A 20339-nucleotide genomic window follows, 5' to 3' on the forward strand; every position below is an offset into this window, starting at 1 on the left:
GTGTTGCAGCCCGACAGGACAAAGCCTCAGCTATGTTGTGTATCTGTTGCTTTCTCCTATAGGGCATCTCTGCTGCTATAGCATGGGGCACCTGTAGGAGCATACTCAACCATGTTGGCACATGCACACATTTGGAGATACAAAAGCATTAACACTTACTGCTGAGAATTGGTGGATACCCTCTTCTCCATTGTCTTGGATGATCAATTCTGATATACAGACTATATGGTTTCTCAGATGGGCCAAGGGGAGTTGAGCTCTGGTTGTCTACAGTGGTAGTCAACTTAATAACATACCTTTGAATTGGCTTTTTCTGCTGACCTGTTTCACTTTTCTTAGTCCTTCCACACTGATACCTTGCTTTTAAGGAAACCAAACTAGACACCATTTATTTATGGAAGAATGTAGGTCATTTGTATTATAGAATTTCCCACATTCTGGATTTTACTGATTGCATCCATAAGGTGTTGTTTAACATGTTTCTCTATCCTTTGTGTTTCACCCATATATAAAATACATAGAAAGTAACTGAAGAATGAATATACCAAAGTGTTAACTCTGTGCATGTTGAAATTATCAGAAGTTATTTTATTCTTCTTTGTATGTTTCTTTATTTTCTAATAGACTTTATATATATACGTGATTCATTCAACATGTATTGATTGATAGTGATGAGTTAGAGAACATTCTAGGTGCAGGAAATACAGTAATTAATAAAATGGACAAAAAGTCCTGCCCTCATAAATAATCTTTTATAATTAGAAAGAAATTAAAGGTATATAAAACTTCTCATTAATTGCATTGAGCTTTTAATTTAGAGCATTGGCTGGGCACTGTGGCTCAAGCCTGCAATCCTAGCACTTTGGGAGGCTATGGCAGGAGGATCACTTGAGACCAGGAGTTCAAGACCAGCTTGAGCAACACAGCAAGACCCTGTCTCTATAAAAATAAAAGTAAAAAAATTAGCCAAGCGTGGTGGCTTGTGCCTATAGTCTTAGCTACTTGGGAGGCTGAGGTGGAGGGATCACTTGAACCCAGGGTTTGAGGTTACAGTGGGCTATGATCATGCCACTGTACTCCAGCCTGGGCGACAGTGTGAGACCCTGTCTCAATAATAATAATAATAATAATAATAATAATAAATTTAGATTCCTTTAAATTAGTTTCAGCACCTTGTTTTGTGATACTGAAGGAAGAAAGTAAATAAAGCTTGCATGGGCGCGGTGGCTCATGCCTGTAATCCCAGCACTTTGGGAGGCCGAGACAGGCAGATCACAAGGTCAGGAGATCAAGACCGTCCTGGCTAACATGGTGAAACCCCATCTCCACTAAAAATACAAAAAAGAAAGCTTGCATGTAGATAAAAATCTTATTTGTGTTGAGAAAAACTTTAGATAAAATTTAACTGAGTTTAATTGAGCAAAGAACAATTGGCAAATCAGGCAGCCCCCAAACCAGAATAGGTTCAGAGAGCCTCCAGTGTAGCCACATGGTGGAAGATTTATGGACAGAAAAAGGAAAGTGACGGACAGAAGATGGAAGTAAGATACAGAAGCGGCCAGATTAGTTACAGCTTGGAGTGTCCCTTATTTGAACATGGTTTGAATGATTGGCTGCAACTTGATGATTGGCACAAGAGTATGTTACACATATGCAGTGAGGTTACAGTTCACTATGTACAGAGGAAGCTTTAGGCTGAACTTAAAATATATAAGGAGGCAGCTTTAGTCTAAACTTAATTGAACAATTCCCCTCTTTTGGTCATCTCAATGGAGAGATTGACCGAAACTTTAGTCATTGATGTCACTCTGTCATCACTGTAAATGTACTGATTTGGTCTCAAATCTCACTGGGAGATAGCACGACATGGAATCTGTAAGTTGGGAACAGGACTTCAGGTTATTTTTTGTAAGTGTTAGAGTAGAGGGGATTTTCTTATGCTGGAATCTCTTGTTTTCAGGAGTAAGACAAAAACTGGTCTGTTTTAGGACCCATTTGCTTCCTTAAAGTTTGTCGTATTTAGTGTGAGAGACTCCGTTTTGGTTTGGTTCGATCTGCTAGAGCCTAGTGTACAAGCTCAGTCCACGACCATGGCCTCCCATAATTTTGTTTTAAAATTCCCCCTTTTTAGTCAAGTTCTCACTTAAGTGAGAGTGTGTCCAAAACTTAAGGCCTTAGAGCCACTCTGTTACCATCATTTTGGGTTTCTAGTCTCAGCATGTAATTCATAGTTTTACAACATCCTCAGGGTCACACATTTCTTTGAGTGTTTGTCATTCCAGTCAAAGAGAGACCATTTGACATTCTAGAGATGGCTGGATGCATACCTTTAAGTGTTTGAGAGAGTACAGTGTACCAGTCATATGGTTTGGCTCTGCGTCCCGACCCAAATCTCATCGTGAATTGTAATCCCAACATGTTGCGGGAGGGGCATGATGGGAGGTGATTGAATCATGGGGGCGGACTTCCCACTTGCTGTTCTCATTATAGTGAGTGAGTTCTCATGAAAGCTGATGATTTTAAAGTGTGTGGCACCTTCCCCCTTTGCTGTCTTTCTCTTCTGTCACCATGTGAAGAAGGTCCTTGCTTCCCCTTCACCTTCCACCATGATTTTAAGTTTCCTGAGGCCTCCCAGTCATGCTTCCTGTTAAGCCTGTAGAACTATGTGTCAATTAAACCTCTTCATAAATTACCCAGTCTCAGGTAGTTCTTTATAGCAATGTGAGAATGAACTAATACAGCCAGGGAGACTACTATTATGACTCTCAGGAGGATAATACCAAGAGTTTGGTCCCCTTGATCAAATCAACTAAAATCAAATAGATCAAAGAATGAGCTAGATAAAGAATCTACTTGTTTCAGCCAAGCAGCCTGTTTATTAATCCCCTACAACTGAATATAATACCTGATATATTCTTCCATATGCAACCAGAAGTGTCAGCAACTGCACAGATATTTCTGTTTAGCTGGTAAGTAATCTATAGCAATTTTATTTTTTAGCACAACTTTAGCAAGAGAATTTAAAATCTGTTGTGTAACTTCAGCCTTTGCAGTAGAATCTGCTATAGAGCGTATTTTGAGGGATAAATTTCTAATAATTGCCTCTTTTACTCCAAACCATGGAAAAAGAGACCTGAGAAATGAAACCCATCCAGAAGAGTGAAGGCCTCCTGGCAATATTCTCTTTAGCCTATGCTGGTAATGTTCTCTTTAACCTATGATATAGATTAAGATAAATTGACCAGTGTTCTGTTTCTGACCAATTATGAAGCAACAGATGTTTTTTGCTCACATTGGCCATTTACCTTTTAATGCTTGTATTAGTCTGTTCTCACACTGCTATGAAAAAATACCCGAGACTGGGTAATTTATAAAGAAAAGAGGTTTATTAGCCGGGCGAGGTGGCAGACACCTGTAACCCTAGGTACTCGGGAGGCTGAGGAAGGAGAAGCACTTGAACCTGGGAGATGGATGTTGCAGTGAGCCAGGATCACGCCACTGCACTCCAGCCTGGGTGACAAGAGTGAGACTCTATTTCAGAAAAGAAGAAAAGAAAAGAGGTTTCATTGACTCACAGTTCTGCATGGCTGGGGAGGCCTCAGAAAACTTATAATCATGACTGAAGGCACCTCTTCCCAGGGTGGCGGGAGACAGAATGAGTGCAAACAGGGGAAATGCCAGAAACTTATAAAAGCATCAGATCTCAGCCGGGTGTGGTGGCTCACACCTGTATTCCCAGCACTTTGGGAGGCCGAGGCAGGTGGATTGCCTGAGCTTAGGAGTTTGAGACCAGCTAGACATTGCCAAGTTGATTTCCAGAGTAGATGCAATAATTTACTTTCTCTCCAAGAATATATGAGTTTCTTCCTCTGCATTTCTGTCAACACTTGGTATTATCAGATTTAAATTTTAACAAACTTATGAAAGTAAATTATTGTCTCTTTGTGCTTTTTCTACTCTCTATTTTCTTTATTTCTGCTTTGATCTTTATTATTTCCTTCCGCCTACTAATATTTGGTTGAGTTTGTTCTTGTTTTTCTAGTTCCCTAAAGTGCAATATTAGGTTGTTTATTTAAGGGCTTTCTTCTTTTTCAATGTAGTGTTTATTGTTATCAACTTCCCTCTTAGAATTGTTTTTGGTATATTCCATAGCAAAAACATGTTGTGTTTCCATTTTTGTTTGTCTCAAGAAATTTTTTAAATTTTCTTTTTAATTTCTTCATTGACCCATTATTCAGGAGCATATTGTTTGATCTCCACATCTTTGTAAAGTTTCCAAGGTTCCTCCTGTTACTTATTTCTAGTTTTATATTATTGTGGTCAGAAAAGATACTTGATACAGTTTCAGTCTTCTTAAATTTGTTAAGACTTGTTTTGTGGCCTAACATATGATCTGTCCTGAAGAAGTGTGCATGTACAGGTGAGAAGAATGTGTATTCTGTAGCAGTTGGATGGAATGTTCTGTGTATCTCTCTTAAGTCCATTTTGTCCAGAGTACAGTTTAAATCTGATGTTTCTTTATTGATTTTCTATCTGGATGATCTGCCCATTAATGAAAGCGGGATGTGGAAGCCCCCTGCTATTATTGTATTGTGATCTCTCTCTCTTTTTAGATCTATTAATATTTGCTTTATATTTAGGTGCACTGAGATTGGGTTCATCTATATTTACAATTGTCATATCTTCTTAATGAATTGACTCCTTTATTACTAAATAATACCTTCCTTGTCTCTTTTTACAGTTTTTGACTTATACTATATTTTATCTAGGTATAGGTACTCCTGCTCTCTTTTGGTTTCTATTTCCAAATATCTTTTTCCCTTTACTTACTTTCAGTCTGTTTGTGTCCTTACTGGTGAAATGAGTCTCTTATAGGCATCATATAGTTGGGTCTTTTAAAAAATTTATTCAGCCATTCTGTTTTTTAGTTGCAGAATTTAGACCATTTATAGTCTCTGTTATTATTGATATGTAAGGACTTTATTACAGCCATTTTGTTACTCATTTTCTGATTGTTTTGTAACCGCTCTTTCCTTTGTTGCTGTCTTCTTTGTCTTCCTTTGTGGTTATTTTCTCTGGTAGTGTATTTTAATTCCTTGCCTTTTATTTTTAGTGTATCTATTACAGGATTTTTCTTTGTGGCTACCATGAGGCTTACAAAAAACATAATTATAACATTATTTCAAGCTGATAACACCTTAACTTTGATCACAGACACCCACAAACTCTACACTTTAAAGTGTTTTAAATAATTTTCTGGTTTTATTTTGCATTTCACTAATGACAAGTGAGGCTTATCATCTCTGCATGTTATTGATTACTTACATTGCCTTTTCTATGAATTGCCTGTTTATAGTCTCTGCTCATTTTTCTATTTGATTTTCTTTTTTAGTAAAAATAGTTTATATATTCTCATTGAAATCTGTTACATACATTGCAGATCTCTTCTCCTAGTCTGGGGCCTTTTAATTTTGTTTGTAGTAATTTTTTTTTCTTTTTTTTTGAGACGGAGTCTTGCTCAGTCACCCAGGCTGGAGTGCGGTGGCGCGATCTCTGCTCACTGCAAGCTCCGCCTCCCGGGTTCACGCCATTCTCCTGCCTCAGCCTCCCGAATAGCTGGGACTACAGGCGCCAGCCACTATGCCCGGCTAATTTTTTTGTATTTTTAGTAGAGATGGGGTTTCATGGTGTTAGCCAGGATGGTCTCGATCTCCTGACCTCGTGATCCGCCTGTCTCGGCCTCCCAAAGTGCTGGGATTACAGGCGTGAGCCACCGTACCTGGCCTTTTTGTGGTGATTTTTAATGCACAGAAGTTGTCAATATTGATATTTTCAAATGTTTCAGTCTTCTCTTTGATAGTTTGTACTGTTATTTTTAACTGCTTTATTAAGATATAGTTAACAAAATAAATAGTACATATTTATAATGTGTTTGATGAGTTTTGACATACTATTCATATGTATTTTCTAGTGAAAGCATCAACACAATTAATATAATGACACGTTTATCACCTCATGAGTTTCTTCATTCCCATTTGTAATATTTCTTTACCTCTTTTTCCTGCCCTCAAAGTCCCAGGCAACCACTAATCTGCTGTCTGTTTTCCATATCCTAACTGATTTTCAGTCTATTTTCTCTATCAATTATTGAGAGAAGGGTGTTGATTTCTGATTTTAGTTTTGAATTTGTCTGTTCATACTTTCAGTTCTATCAGTTTGGTTTTTTGTTTGTTTGTTCATTTTAGAGATGGGGGGGGTCTCACTATGTTGCTTGGCTGGAATACAGTGGCTGTAAATAGACATGATCATAGTATACTGCCTGCTCGAACTCCTGGCTCCTGGCCTCAAGTGATCCTCCTAGTCTCAGCCTCCCAAGTAGCTGGGACTACAAGCACATGACCCTGTGCTTGGCTCTAGTTTTTGCTTCACATATTTTGAAACTCTCTTATTAGGTACACACATTTTTAGGATTATTAATATTGTTTGGTGAATTGACCCTCTTGTCATTACATAATTGATTCTCTTTATCCATGTGATTTTTTTTTTTTTTTTGCTCTGAAGTCTACATAGCCTGATATTTATATAGCCACTCCAGTTTTCTTCTGATTTTTTTTATGACTCTTTTTCTATCCTGTTACTTTTAACCTTCTTACATCATTATGTTTTAAATGGGGTTCCTTAGAACTTGAGGATAAATTCAAATAATAAAAAATAAATTAGGGTTCTTGTGGACAACGTGTAGCTAGATCTTGTTTTTTATACAGTATGATAGCCTCTATCTTTTAATTACTACATTTATTGATATGCTTGGATTTAGGCCCACCATTTTATTTGTTTTTTTCTTATTTCTCCATCTTTTTATGTTCTTTTTATCCCCTTGCCTGCCTTCTTTTTGGATTATTGAAAATTTTTTAGTATAGTTTGAATTAATCTTTTGGGTTAATATTTCTTTGTATATCTTTATTCTACTTGTGTCTATAGGTATTGTAATATACATACTTAACTTTTTACAGTCTATTAAGAATTTATATTTTACCACTTTCAGTGGAATATAGATAGATATCTTTTCACCATGTAGGTCTCTCCTAACTTTATGTTGTCGTGTCCTATGTGTTATATCTGTATACATAAAAAATTCTACTAGACATTGTCTTGACTTTTTTTAGTAACTATTATACATAAAGAACTTGCAAGGAGAAAATATTTTATATGTCCAGATAGTAACTATGTCTGTTGCTCTTTTTAAATTTTTTTAAGTTCCTTTGGTATCATTTTCTTTCCCCTCTGAAGAATAAAATGTCCTTTGAAGCAGGTCTCTTGGTGACAAATTCTCTTGTTTTCCTTCATGTTAGAATTTTTTATTTTGTCTTCATTCATGAAAGCTATTTTCACTTAGATAAGTAATTCTGGGCTGAAATTATTTTCTTTCAGCAGTTTAAACTGGCTACTTCAAAGATTTTTAATTATCTTTTAAAAAAATATTAAAAGGTTTTTTAAATGAAATTGCTGAGGCAAACAGCATAAGTGAGGAGAGATGGGATCCAAGAATGAAATTCTAAGAAGTGTAAATATTTAAGGGGTAGGCAGAATAATCATCAAAGGAGTGTAAGAAGAAGCAGACAAGATTATATGAAGATGATTATGAGAAATTGGAAATACAGATATATGATCTTAGGCAAATTTTTTAACATCTCTAAATCTAATTTTCTCATTTGTAAAACTGAGATAATAGCAACTAACTTGTATGATTATGAAAATTAACTTATATGTATTATGTACCTACTTCTTCATGGCCTACTTCATGTCAGTATTTGCTTATAAAGTGACAAGAATTCTCAGTAAGTTCCAGGCTGTCCTCTCATGCCATGCCTCTTGCCCTGACTTTTTTTTTTTTTTAAAACTATAATGAAGATACATAAAGCATCTATTACAAGGCCCACAAAAATACTCAATAAATAACTCATTACAATGATTATTAACACAGATGATAAAACCAAGTAGCTTTAATGTCTCTCATATCTGATACGCTGGAACTATACTTTCTTTTGCTAGCTTATATTACCTTGCATTGCTGAAAAATATAAACATTTTAATACATTTTTAGGATAAATTTTAGTGCTAAACACATGTAGAATAATGAAACTGGATCTTCCATCTCTCGTACAAAAATCAACTCAAGATGAATCAAAGACTTAAATATAAGATGTGAGATCGTCAAAATTCTATAGGATAACCTTGGAAAAACTCTTCTGGACATTGGCCTAGGCAAAGAATTCATGACCGAGACTCCAAAAGCAAATGCAACAAAAATAAAGAAATGGGACCTAATTAAACTAAAGAGCTTCTGCACAGCAAAAGAAATAATCGGAGTAAACAGACAGCCCATAGAATGGGAGAAAATATCTGCAAACTATGCATCTGACAAAGGACTAGTATTGAGAATCTGTAAGGAACTCAAATAAACCAGCAAGAAAAAAGCAAATAATCCCATCAAAAGGTAGAAAAGGATATGAATAGATATTTCTCAAAAGAAGATATACAAATGGCCAACAAAATTATGAAAAAATGCTCAGCATCACTAATCATCAGAGAAATGCAAATTAAAATCACAAAAAGATACCACATTACTCCTGCCAGTAATTAAAAGTCAAAAAACAATAGACGTTGGCGTGGATGTGGTGAAAAGGGAACGCTTTTATACTGCTGGTGGGAATGTAGATTGGTACAACCTCTATGGAAATCAGTATGGATATTCCTTAAAGAACTAAAAGTAGGCCGGGTACAGTGGCTCACAGCTGTAATCCTAGCACTTTGGGAGGCTGAGGTGGGCAGGTCATGAAATCAGGAGTTCGAGACCAGCCTGGCCAGCATAGTGAAACTCCTTCTTTACTAAAAATACAAAAATTAGCCGGGCATGGTGGCACATGCCTGTAGTCCCAGCTACTCAGGGCTGAAGCAGGAGAATCACTTGAACCCAGGAGATGGTGGTTGCAGTGAGCCAAGATTGTGCCACTGCACTCTAGCCTGGGCAACAGAGTGAGACTCTGTCTCAAAAAAAAAAAAAAACTAAAACTAGCAGATCTACCATTTGATCCAGCAGTCCCACTACTGGGTATCTGCCCAAATAAAAAAAAGTCATTATATGAAAAAGACTCATGCACATGCATGTTTATAGCAGCACAGTTCATAATTGCAAATATATGGGCCGGGCGTGGTGACTCATGCCTGTAATTCCAGCACTTTGGGAGGCCGAGGCAGGTGGATCACTTGAGGTCATTAATTACGGACCAGCCTGGCCAACATGGTGGAACCCCGTCTTTACTAAAAACACAAAAATTAGCCAGGTGTGATGGCACGCACCTGTAATCCCAGATACTCAGGAGGCTGAGGCAGGAGTATCGCTTGAGGCCAGGAGGCAGAGGTTGCATTGAGCCAAAGTTGCACCACTACACTCCAGCCTGGGCAACAGAGCAAGACTCTGTCTCAAAAACAAACAAACAAACAAACAAACAAAAAAACCACAAAGATATAGAACCAACATAAGTGCCCATCGACCAATGAGTGAATAAAGAAAATGTGGTATATATACACCATGGAATACTAGTCAGCCATCAAAAGGAACAAAATAATATCTTGTGCAGCAACTTGGATGGAGCTTGAGGTCATAATTCTTTTTTTTTTTTTTTATTTTTGAGATGAAGTCTCGTTCTGTCTCCCAGGCTGGAGTGCAGTGGCGTGATCTCGGCTCACTGCAAGCTCTGCCTCCCGGGTTCACGCCATTCTCCTGCCTCAGCCTCCCTAGTAGCCGGGACTACAGGCGCCTGCCACCATGCCCGGCTAAGTTTTTTGTATTTTTTTAGTAGAGATGGAGTTTCACCTTGATCTCAATCTCCTGACCTCGTGATCCACCTGCCTCGGCCTCCCAAAGTGCTGGGATTACAGGCGTGAGCCACCGCACCCGGCCCCTAAAAGCCATAATTCTAAGTGAAGTTAACTCAGTTGTTGAAAACCAAATATCATGTGTTGTCACTTATAAGTGGGAGCCAAGCTATGAGGTTGTAAAGACACACAGAGTGAGATAATGGACTTTGGGGACTTGGAGTTAGGGTTGGAGCGCGATGAGGGATTAAAGAGTACATATTGGGTACAGTGTACACTACTCGGATAATGGGTGTGCTAAAATCTCAGAATTCACCACCATAGAATTCATCAGTGTAATCAAAAACCACTTGTACTACAAAAGATATTGAAAAAAAATTAGTGTTAACAAAAAAAGAATCTCTAAATTTTGAGAGATAAAATTTAGACTTCTTAACTAAAATTATTCAGTTTCCATTTACCTAAATTCTAATTTATAGATCTTGAAATGACATATTTGATTCAGTTGCCCTTGTGTCTTTTGACAAAATGAGTTTGACAAAGTTAGTTGCCATTGTCTTTAAAACAAGTCTTTTAAATGCTCACTCTGACGCTTAAACTGAGACTATTCTTAACAGTATGTGTGTACGTTTACACATACTTTACTTTTACACACATATTATTTGGGTGTGGACTCAAGAAAAGAGGCAACTGCCATAATTAGAAGACTATTAGAGTTAAAATAAAAAAACAGCCCTTTAACCTTCTGAGCCTTGACTTTCCTATCAATAAAAAGGCAAAGGTAGTGTTTATATCACACTGTGAGCATTAAATTAAATGACTGAAAGTTCTTTGAATAAAAGTTTAAAAACCATAGGAAACACCTCAGTGAAAACAACATAGCTATAGTCTGGTGTTTCTAAGCTGGGACCAAAAGGTTTGGGTAGCAAACTGAAAGGGAAATCCTGTCATATGGAAGTCACCTAAGTATTATTTTTAAACTACACACGCTATTTTTTCACCTTTCATTCTCCATGCTCTCCCCGCCCCCAATAATTGGGCCTATTAGATTTTCGAGAGGAGTAGTTAGGGACAATAGCTTGAATTACTTCATCCATCCACATTCTCCACACTCCACTTCCAACCATTTTAAGAACTGATCTAATCCAACCATCTCCTTCATTTGGCAGGTAAATAAATCAGAACATAACAAGGTGAAATAATCATTTCTTTCAACTTGAAATCATGAAACTCTTGGCCTACTTCATGTCAGTATTTGCTTATAAAATGACAATAATTCTCAGTGAGTACCAGGCTGTCCTCCCATGCCCCTTCCCCCTCACCTTTTTTTTTTTAGTATAATGAAGAGCATAAAATACGAAACATAAATCTGTTCCATCTTCTCCATCTCCACAGTTCATGTCACAGAAGTAACCACCTTTAAAATGTTAAGTTACATTTTGAGTTATTCTGGGTATTGCCCTGATAACCTAAAATCTGTGCTATCTAATACAGTAGCCAGTAGCCATATTTGGCTACCGAGCACTTGAAATGTGGCAAGTCTGAGTTGAGATGTATTATAATTACAAGATACACCCCTGATTTTGAAAATGTAGTATTAAAAAATGTAAAACATCTCATTAATATTTTGATTACTACTTAAAATGATACTATTTGGATATATTCAGTTAAATAAAGTATTGAAATTAATTTCACTTGTTTCTTTTTGTCTTTTTAAAAATTTAATGTTATTTTTGGACGGGCACGGTGGCTCATGCCTGTTATCCCAGCACTTTGGGAGGCTGAGGCGGGCAGATCATGAGGTCAGGAAATCAAGACCATCCTGGCTAACACGGTGAAACCCTGTCTCTACTAAAAATACACACACACACAAAAATTAGCTGGGCATGGTGGCACGTGCCTGTAGTCCCAGCTACTCGGGAGTCTAAGGCAGGAGAATCGCTTGAACCCAGGAGGTAGAGGTTGCAGTGAGCCGAGATCATGCCACAGCGCTCTAACCTGGGTGACAGAGTGAGACTCCGTCTCAAAAAAAAAAAAATTAATTAACCTTATTTTTAAATTGACATAATAATTGTACATATTTATGGGGTACATAGCACTGTTTGGATACATATAATGTATATAGTGATTAGATAAGGATAATTAGCATATCACCATCAAACATCATTTCTTTGTGTCGGTACCTTCCTTCTAGATATTTGAAACTGTGTAATATATTGTCATTAGCTCTACAATGCTATAGAACACTAGAACTTATTCTTCCTATCTAGGTGTAATTTTGTATCCTTTAACAAATCTTTTCTAGTCCCTCCCATTTCCCCTATCCTTCTCAGCCTCTGGTATACCCTGTTCTACTTTCTACTTCTATGAGATCAACTTCTTCTGGCTTCCACATAGGAATGAGAACATGCGGTGTTTAACTTGCTGTTCCTGGCTTATTTCATTTAACATAATGTCAACCAGTTCTATCCATGTTGCCTCAAATGACAGGATTTCTTCCTTTCTACCTTTTTAAAGATGGTTATTAGACAATTTTAAATTACACATGTGACTTGCATTTGTTATTCACACTATATTTCTGTTGGACAGTGCTGATGCAATTAGTAAGCATATATCTCCCTAGTTGATGTACCAGGTTTTACCTGTGAGACATCTGATTCTATTCTGATTCTCATGCCTGTGTAAGGAACCAGGAAGATTTTTGCCTGAAAATCGTTAGGATTTTTTTATCCTTGGTATTCTCAAATTTCACAAGCATTCACTGAAGTGTGGGTACTGTTTTGTTCAATATGCTTAGAACACTTGGTAAGGTCTTTTAGTTTGTCTCTCTCTAGTTCTGAGAAAGTTTCTGCTAGTATTTTTTTGGATTATTTTCTCTCTATTTCTGAAGGAGAAAGATCCTGTATCTAATTGGATACTAAACCTCTTGGATTGAGTCTCTGTTTTCTATAATTCTGTCTTATATTTTCTATTTTCTATCCTGCTGTCCTTTGGCAGCAGTTTGGGAGGTTACCTTATCCTCATCTTTTGAGAGCAAGACTCTGTTTCAAAAAAATAAATAAAATAAAATAAAAAATAGGGGAAGATAGGCAATCAAAGTTTTAATTGTCTAGAACTCTTTCTCTGTTCTTTTATCAGAAGCATGTTCTGATAAATATCAGCCTTTATGACTTACACTCTCCTAAATATCTGTCAGGTTGCAAATTAAAATTGTTTCTGACATTTCTTTCTGTGTCATGAATTATCTATTTCTTTTACAGTCAATGGGTCAGTTTGTTTAGGGCTGGCTTCTGGAAGATGAGGCACATTGCAGATAAGAAGAATGTATAACCAAATGTTTAAATTAGAAATGCAAAAAGGTTTTTCTGGGAGCAGTGATAATCTGATGATTGTAATAATGTGGGCAGAGTGAGGTAAAGGCCTGAACTAGTGGCAACTGAAAGAAAAGAACTGAATAATTATGCAAGAAAATAAGTGTAACCGAGTACTGATTTCTCCACTCTCAGAACTCCCACAGCACCCTTTTATTGAATTGATTGTATGCTCCCTTGTAATGTTAATTATTATATCCATATGTCTTTCTAACTAAATTGTGACTTTTCAAGGCAAGGACTGTATCTTATTCATTCATTCTTTTGCAGATATTTATTGATCAAGCACTGTTCGAAATGCTGGGGATAAAGCTGTGTGCAAAGACAAAACTATCCCTGCCCTCAGTGCCACCGAATATATTCACTTAATTTTTCACAGTGCACAGAATCCAGAGCTAGGCATTCCCAAGTAAATAGTTAACATTTAACCCAATTTAAAAATTTAATATTAAGATGGTCTGTTTGTGACTGTTTAGTTGTATTGCAGTAGTTTTTTTTTTTTTTGTTTGTTTGTTTTTTGTATTTATTTTATTTGGACTTGATACAAAAAAATATTATGCATTCAGATTAAACTAATATTCCTTACCTTAATTAAAAGTAATATAGCACCTTGATATAGTGAAAAGAGGACGACTTTGGGAGGAGTCCGGAGTTCTAATTGGACTCTACTGTTGAATAGGTTTGCACATTTTTACCTTCTTAGAGCCTTACTTTTCTGATATGTAAAATAAAAGGGTTGGTATCTGTTAGCACTCACACTTTGAATCTGAAAGTGGAGCAAAATATTCATTCCTGTGGCCTTTGAATAAATGTTTTGTACTTTTAATTGAATGACTGGAAACAAAACCAAGAGCTGACAGCTCTTTATATGTTTCACTTGAGTTATAATCAGTAGCTAAATGTTATTTCCTTTTCTTTTACAGACTTGGGTCTGGATCAATATATAATAAAACGCTTTGATGGAAAGGTGAGCAAACTATGACTCTTCTATACATATATCCTATTATTTACTGAGAAGATTTTTAAGTTCCTCTATAGTTATGTGTGAGAAATGACTGAATACCTGTTTATCTTATCAAAAGAGCATGCTTAGGTTAGGGGGTCTGTGCCTCCATGTGCCTCTACAGAAAGAGGCAGAAGGTTCTGTATTTTTCCATGTAAGGTAACTCTTATGTATTGCCTGCTATTTATATTAAGGGCTAATTCAGTGTTTGTTGACTTTTGAATGTTAACTCAATAGTCATCATAAAGATTAATAAGCCCCCCAATATTGTATTGGCATTTCTTACAAAACGCTTCCCTGATTTGACCTTTCTCAGACTTTGTGATAGTGTCTAGCAATAATCTTAACTAGAAAATTACAAAGGTCCTTGTAGTGCTTTTGTAATAATTATGAAGACTATTCCAGATTTGCCTATAAGTTTGCACTATACTTATTTTTAGTTATTTATACCTGAATAAATAATATAACAAATTATTTCTAGGTATAGAAAATGAGACTTTCAGTTTTATTATCTCATAAAGCAGTCAAACATGTTTTTTCCTTTCAGGCCAGATTCTCCAAAAAGAAAATATTACACAGGGTCAGAAAGAAAAGTAAAGGGTCAATTTTACAGAGGAGGAAGAAAGCACTTCAGAAAGAAGAAAGAGCCAGGCATGGCTCTGCAGAGCACAATGAACAGGAAGTCAGAAGGAAAATCATGCAGTGGCTGGAAAAGGCAGGATCACAAAAAAGGGTCTAGATGGGAAGAGGTCAGGATTAGTAGAAACTGATGACTTTTGCAGAAATGTGCCAATTCCTGCATTATTACATAAAACTCCATATCCTGGTAAGGTGGAGAGATAAGTGTCGAGCTCTTTTATACAAGTGAAAATAATGAATAGCTGCCTTAAGATTTGAGAGATCTCAGCTAAGGCTACCTGTGTAAAAATTACCTTTCCTATTAAGGTGGCACAGTGCCTAAAATGCCTCTATCTGTGAATATCGTCATTTTAAAGTCACATATTCTAAAAGAATGATCAGAAAGGAAGGGCACTGAACTAGATGTTAGGAGACCTAGGCTCAAGATCCTAACTCTGCTTTGGGACAGTTTCATCTTTTCTCTGATCCTTGGTGTCTCTGCTTTATCTATAGTAAAGTACCGTATCCAACGTGAGGACTTACTGCAACACTTCTGATTTCAGAGTCTTTGGAGGGTCAGGTCCCTATCTTACCTGTTCTTGTGTCACTCAGAGTCCAGCGTGGGCCTGGCCCACAGGAGGCAAACAATAAATGTTTAATGACTTGCAAAAAATCAACTACAGTAGTCAATCACATATTCCTTGGTGGAGGTGGAGGTCTGACTCATAAAGTCAGTAATAACTTACAGCAAATTCATTTTAATAAATAACTTTTTTTTTTTTTTTTTTGAAATGGAGTCTTGCTCTGTCACCCAGCTGGAGTGCAGTGGAGCGATCTCGGCTCACTGCAAGCTCCACCTCCCGGGTTCACGCCATTCACCTACCTCAGCCTCCCAAGTAGCTGGGACTACAGGCGCCCGCCACCATACCCGGCTAATTTTTTTGTATTTTTAGTACAGACGGGATTTCACTGTGTTAGCCAGGATGGTTTCAATCTCCTGATCCACCCGCCTCTGCCTCCCAAAGTACTGGGATTAGAGGCGTGAGCCACTGCGCCCGGCAATAAATGACTTATTTTGGTTATTTGGAGAATCACTTGAACCCAGGAGGCAGAGGTTGCAGTGAGCCAAGATCATGCCATTGCGCTCCAGCCTGGGCAACAGAGCGAGAGTCTGTCTCAAAAAAAAAAAAAAAAGAAAAGACTAAAAGAAAAAAAAAAAAAACCTTATGTAATGAAGAGTGCCAGATTCATTTAGTGTTTGATCAGTTTAAAAGTTTTCCATGTTTTTTTTGTTACATATGAAGTCTTTCACCTGGTAATTGTAACTGTCAGTACTTTCTCAATTGTCAGTCTTTTCATTTTTCTTTATTTATTTATTTATTTATTTATTTTTTGAGATGGAGCCTCGCTCTGTCGCCAGGCTGCAGTACAGTGGCACCATCTCAGCTCACGGCAGCCTCTGATTCCCTGGTTCAAGCGATTATTCTGCCTCAGCCTCCTAAGTAGCTAGGATTACAGTCACGCACCACTACGCCCAGCTAATTTTTGTGTTTTTAGTAGAGATGGGGTTTCACCATGTTGGCCAGGATGGTCTTGATCTCCTGACCTCATCATCCACCCGCCTCAGCCTCCCAGAATGCTGGGATTACAGGTGTGAGCCACCATCATTTTTCTTTAGATCTTCATGACTTTTTTGTTCTCTCATTCAGAAAATCTTAATTCTTAAGTAGCTGCTTCTAGAATATATGAATTCTAAGACAATTTTCTGTTTAAAAAAACAATTTGTGTGATAATGATATTGTAGTAATTTTGTGCATTATGGCCAGAAATGTAGTTAGAAAGCTAAACACCTAAGAGGAATTTCTTTTTAGACTTGCTTTGATTTTTAAATGGATAATTTTTTCCCTCTTCCTCTGTTTTTTTTTTTTTTTTAAATTTGTAAGGTAAACTAGCTATTAAATGCTTAGAGAAAGAATTATTTATTCCTATTGTCTTAGCCCCCATTATCTTAACTTTTAGCACACCATTTAACAAAGTCCAAAATTTGACCAGTAACAAACACTAGATTATTTTATTGCCTTCTAATTGAATTAAACTTCAGACTTTTTGTCATTGAAAGTAAGAACAAATATAAAAATATTTTCCTGAGATGTTTTAAATTTGTACCTGAGTAGTGGAACCTCCAGATGCAAAATAGGAAAGAGTGGCCCAACTGATATTGACAAATAATTGAGTAGTTAATTCTTGTTTTGCTAAAATCTCTTTCTCCTGATCCGTTTAATTAACTGGAAAGTTCCCTGTAAGAAGTAAATGAGACATTACTATTTCAACTGATAGTCAGTGAGAACTGAATTTAATTAAGCAGCTTTTGAATTTGTAGGTGAATCTTTTTCCAGAGCCCATTATTACTTTATGTTAATGGACACTAATACTTTTAGAATACTAGCAATTTCCCTTGTAGAAAAGTTATGAAATACATTATTATTGTCACTTGTATCTACTATCATAGGCCTTGTATAAAGAATGGTAACAGCTATGGTTACCATTGGTTTTAAGAATATGTTTCGTAGATAAGTGGTATTATTTTTAAAATATGAGACTAGGTTTAAAAGTTTAAAACTTTAAATCTTGAAAGAGTTCGGATTTTATCTTAGAAGCCATTTGAAAATTATTATAGCTTATTAGCATTATTATAGAGATGGTAATACAAAATATATTCTGACATTATTATTATTATTTTGAGACTGAGTTTCGCTCATGTCGCCCAGGCTGGAGTGCAATGGCATGATCTCGGCCCACTGCAACCTCTGCCTCCGGGGTACTCAAGCGATTCTCCTGCCTCAGCCTTCCGAGTAGCTGGGATTACAGGCGTCCACCACCATGCCCGGCTAATTTTTTTTGTATTTTTAGTAGAGACAGGGTTTTACCATGTTGGCCAGGCTGGTCTTGAACTCCTGAACTCCTTGAATTACCTGACCTCAGGTAATCCATCCACCTCGCCCTCCCGAAGTGTTGGGATTACAGGTGTGAGCCACTACGCCTGGCCGGCTTTTGTTTTAATGTAATATGTCGTAGATTCTAAATGCACCTTCCTGTGTTGAATCCTTCTTGTGAAAGAAAGAACAAAAAAGCCCCTTCCCCTAGTATCCCTGTATTCTACTAACAATTTGTCAATACAGTGATTTCATGGATTTTGGATTATTTATTTAATGAAAACTAAATTTTTTTCTTTGTTTTGTTTATCGTCTTTTGTGATTTTACCATCTAGTTGGCCTATAAAACAATTATTTCTAAGTAGAGCCTTTATTTTACATTACTGTTAAATATTCTTTTCATGTAATCATTTAGTTGCTCTTTTATTTGCATGATTTATTTCAAGTGGTTTGTAGCCTTCTTTATTTTCCAATTTTCTCTTACCCCTTTTTTCCCCTCAGCAAACCAAAGATAGAAATTATATTTTGTATTTCCTGTGTCTATTGCATATAATAGACAACTTTCTCCACATCAAATGTCACCATGTTTTCTTATAAAGTCACAGAATAAAATTGCATGGTATAGATAAAATTGTTTCTTAAGCAAGGAATACCAACTTCCACAATGTTGATGCAATCCCCTTATCTCTTCTAAAAACTATAAAGCTTATACCCTATTTTCAAGCAATAAAATTGTCTATTGAAACTAATTGTTCATTATCATCATACCACCATGTATTTCTTTTTTAGAGAACAGATTTGTTCTTCTTTCCTACCTGTTGATTCCCCTTTCCCCCAACCTCTCCCTGAACATTTCAGAAATACTGCCTCTGAATTGAGTTGTTTCCATTACTTGGAACTAAGTCCCCTCAGAACCTTGACAATCTCTCAGACTTGGAAGAAAAAAATGATATGTATTATATTTCCACCTCCTTTATATTATCTACAAGAATATTTGTTTACATGGAACAAAACATTTTACATCAAATAAAAAATGAAATATTATCCACATTTATCTGTAAAGAGATGAAAGTATAGTCAAAACCAAGAAAGGGAAGTATTGATTATAGTGTTTATAACAGATAATATGATTAGTAGAGGAACAGATGGAAGTCATAGTTGAAAATCAAAGCTTTGATATTACTACATTCTCTTTTACTAGGTGAAAGGTCTTTTTGAAAATATTAACAAATTAACTTTAAAATACCATTCCTTTTGGGGGAAATTTTTGGTTCTTCTAAAGAGAATATGAACACAGTTTTTCCTATAATGTAATACTTCTTGGTGCTTTATTCAAGTTGTAATTATTTACTTTATTTCTCAGATAAAATAAGACCCTAGAATAAGGTCAAGTGTAGTTTTACTCCTTGACATATATAGTAAGTTGTTAAGGAATTTTCTGTCTTTTAAGAGTTAAATGTATTGAAGATTGAGGAAATGTAAATTAGAACATAGGGTACTAAAAGTCTCATGGGACAGGGTTTGATGAATATCCACATTTATTTGAACTACTCTAGTGAAATTTAGATAACAGGTTATAATGTGACATGTAATTCTGCATTGTTAATTAGCCACATCTTTCTTTCCCTCTCTCTCGGCTTCCAGAGACCTGAAACCAGTCAAGTGGAAATTCTTGGTTAATTAATATATTTATTCAGATTTTTGGCTAAATGTGAATATGTAAATATAATTTTATTAGTCTTTCTTGTTATCTGTGTTTTCATTTGCCCTATCAATCCCATTTTTAAAGTAGGGTGTATCATTTATTTCTGTATTCTTTTTCTTTATGTAGGGAAATTCTTGCTTTAAAAACACTGTAACAGATGCCAAGAGAATATAAGTATTTCCTTGAAGCCAGAAGTTCCTCACAGATGTTTCAAAGTCACATGTTACTTTGGGCATGATGACTGGGCTCTTTTTTAAAACCCCATTTTCGCTCATTGGTTGTCAGTGGTTTATTTTTTTGGTTTAAAGTGAAATTTCTGAGCTGGTCCCGGAGACTCAGGCCTGTAATCCTAGCACTTTGGGAGGCCGAGGCAGGCGGATCACTTGAGGTCCGGAATTTGAGACCAGCCTGGCCAACATGGTAAAAATCCCATCTCCACTAAAAATCTAAAATAGCTGGGCATGGTGGTGCACACCTGTAATCCCAGCTACTTGGGAGGCTGAGACAGATCGCTTGAACCTGGGAGGCGGAGGTTGCAGTGAGCTGAGTTGGCACCACTGCACTCCAGCCGGGCAACAGAGCAAGACTCTGTCTCAAGAAAGAAAAAAAAAAAATGTGACATTTCTAAATGAAAAATGCTTGACTATATTTGTCTTGTGGGAATTATCGCCAATAATAAGAAGCTTTTTGAGTGCTTATTATGTTCCAGGCTTACACATAATTACTCATTTAGTGCACACAACCACTATCTTAGCTGTCTATTTTTATCATCATTTTACGGATTGAGAAAATAGGGGCTAGGCATGGTGGCTCACACCTGTAATCCCAGT

The 20339-nt window shown here is 36.5% G+C and overlaps 1 protein-coding gene across 5 annotated transcripts in view; it reads left to right on the top strand.

Moving 5' to 3' along the window:
• Positions 1-20339, top strand: part of MICU1 (mitochondrial calcium uptake 1) — a 264556-nt gene that overhangs the window by 78814 nt on the left and 165403 nt on the right. For 4 of the 5 annotated variants that reach the window (XM_065520916.2, XM_005565558.5, XM_005565557.5 and 1 more), the window contains exon 5: positions 14174-14217. In XM_065520916.2, the coding sequence (XP_065376988.1) occupies positions 14174-14217 (44 nt within the window). Of the gene's footprint in view, positions 1-14173; positions 14218-14800; positions 15545-20339 lie in introns of those variants that run through there. The other variant, XM_074001856.1, reaches the window with a different exon arrangement.

Source organism: Macaca fascicularis, chromosome 9, assembly GCF_037993035.2.
Source record: "Macaca fascicularis isolate 582-1 chromosome 9, T2T-MFA8v1.1".
Taxonomy (NCBI): Eukaryota; Metazoa; Chordata; class Mammalia; order Primates; family Cercopithecidae; genus Macaca; species Macaca fascicularis.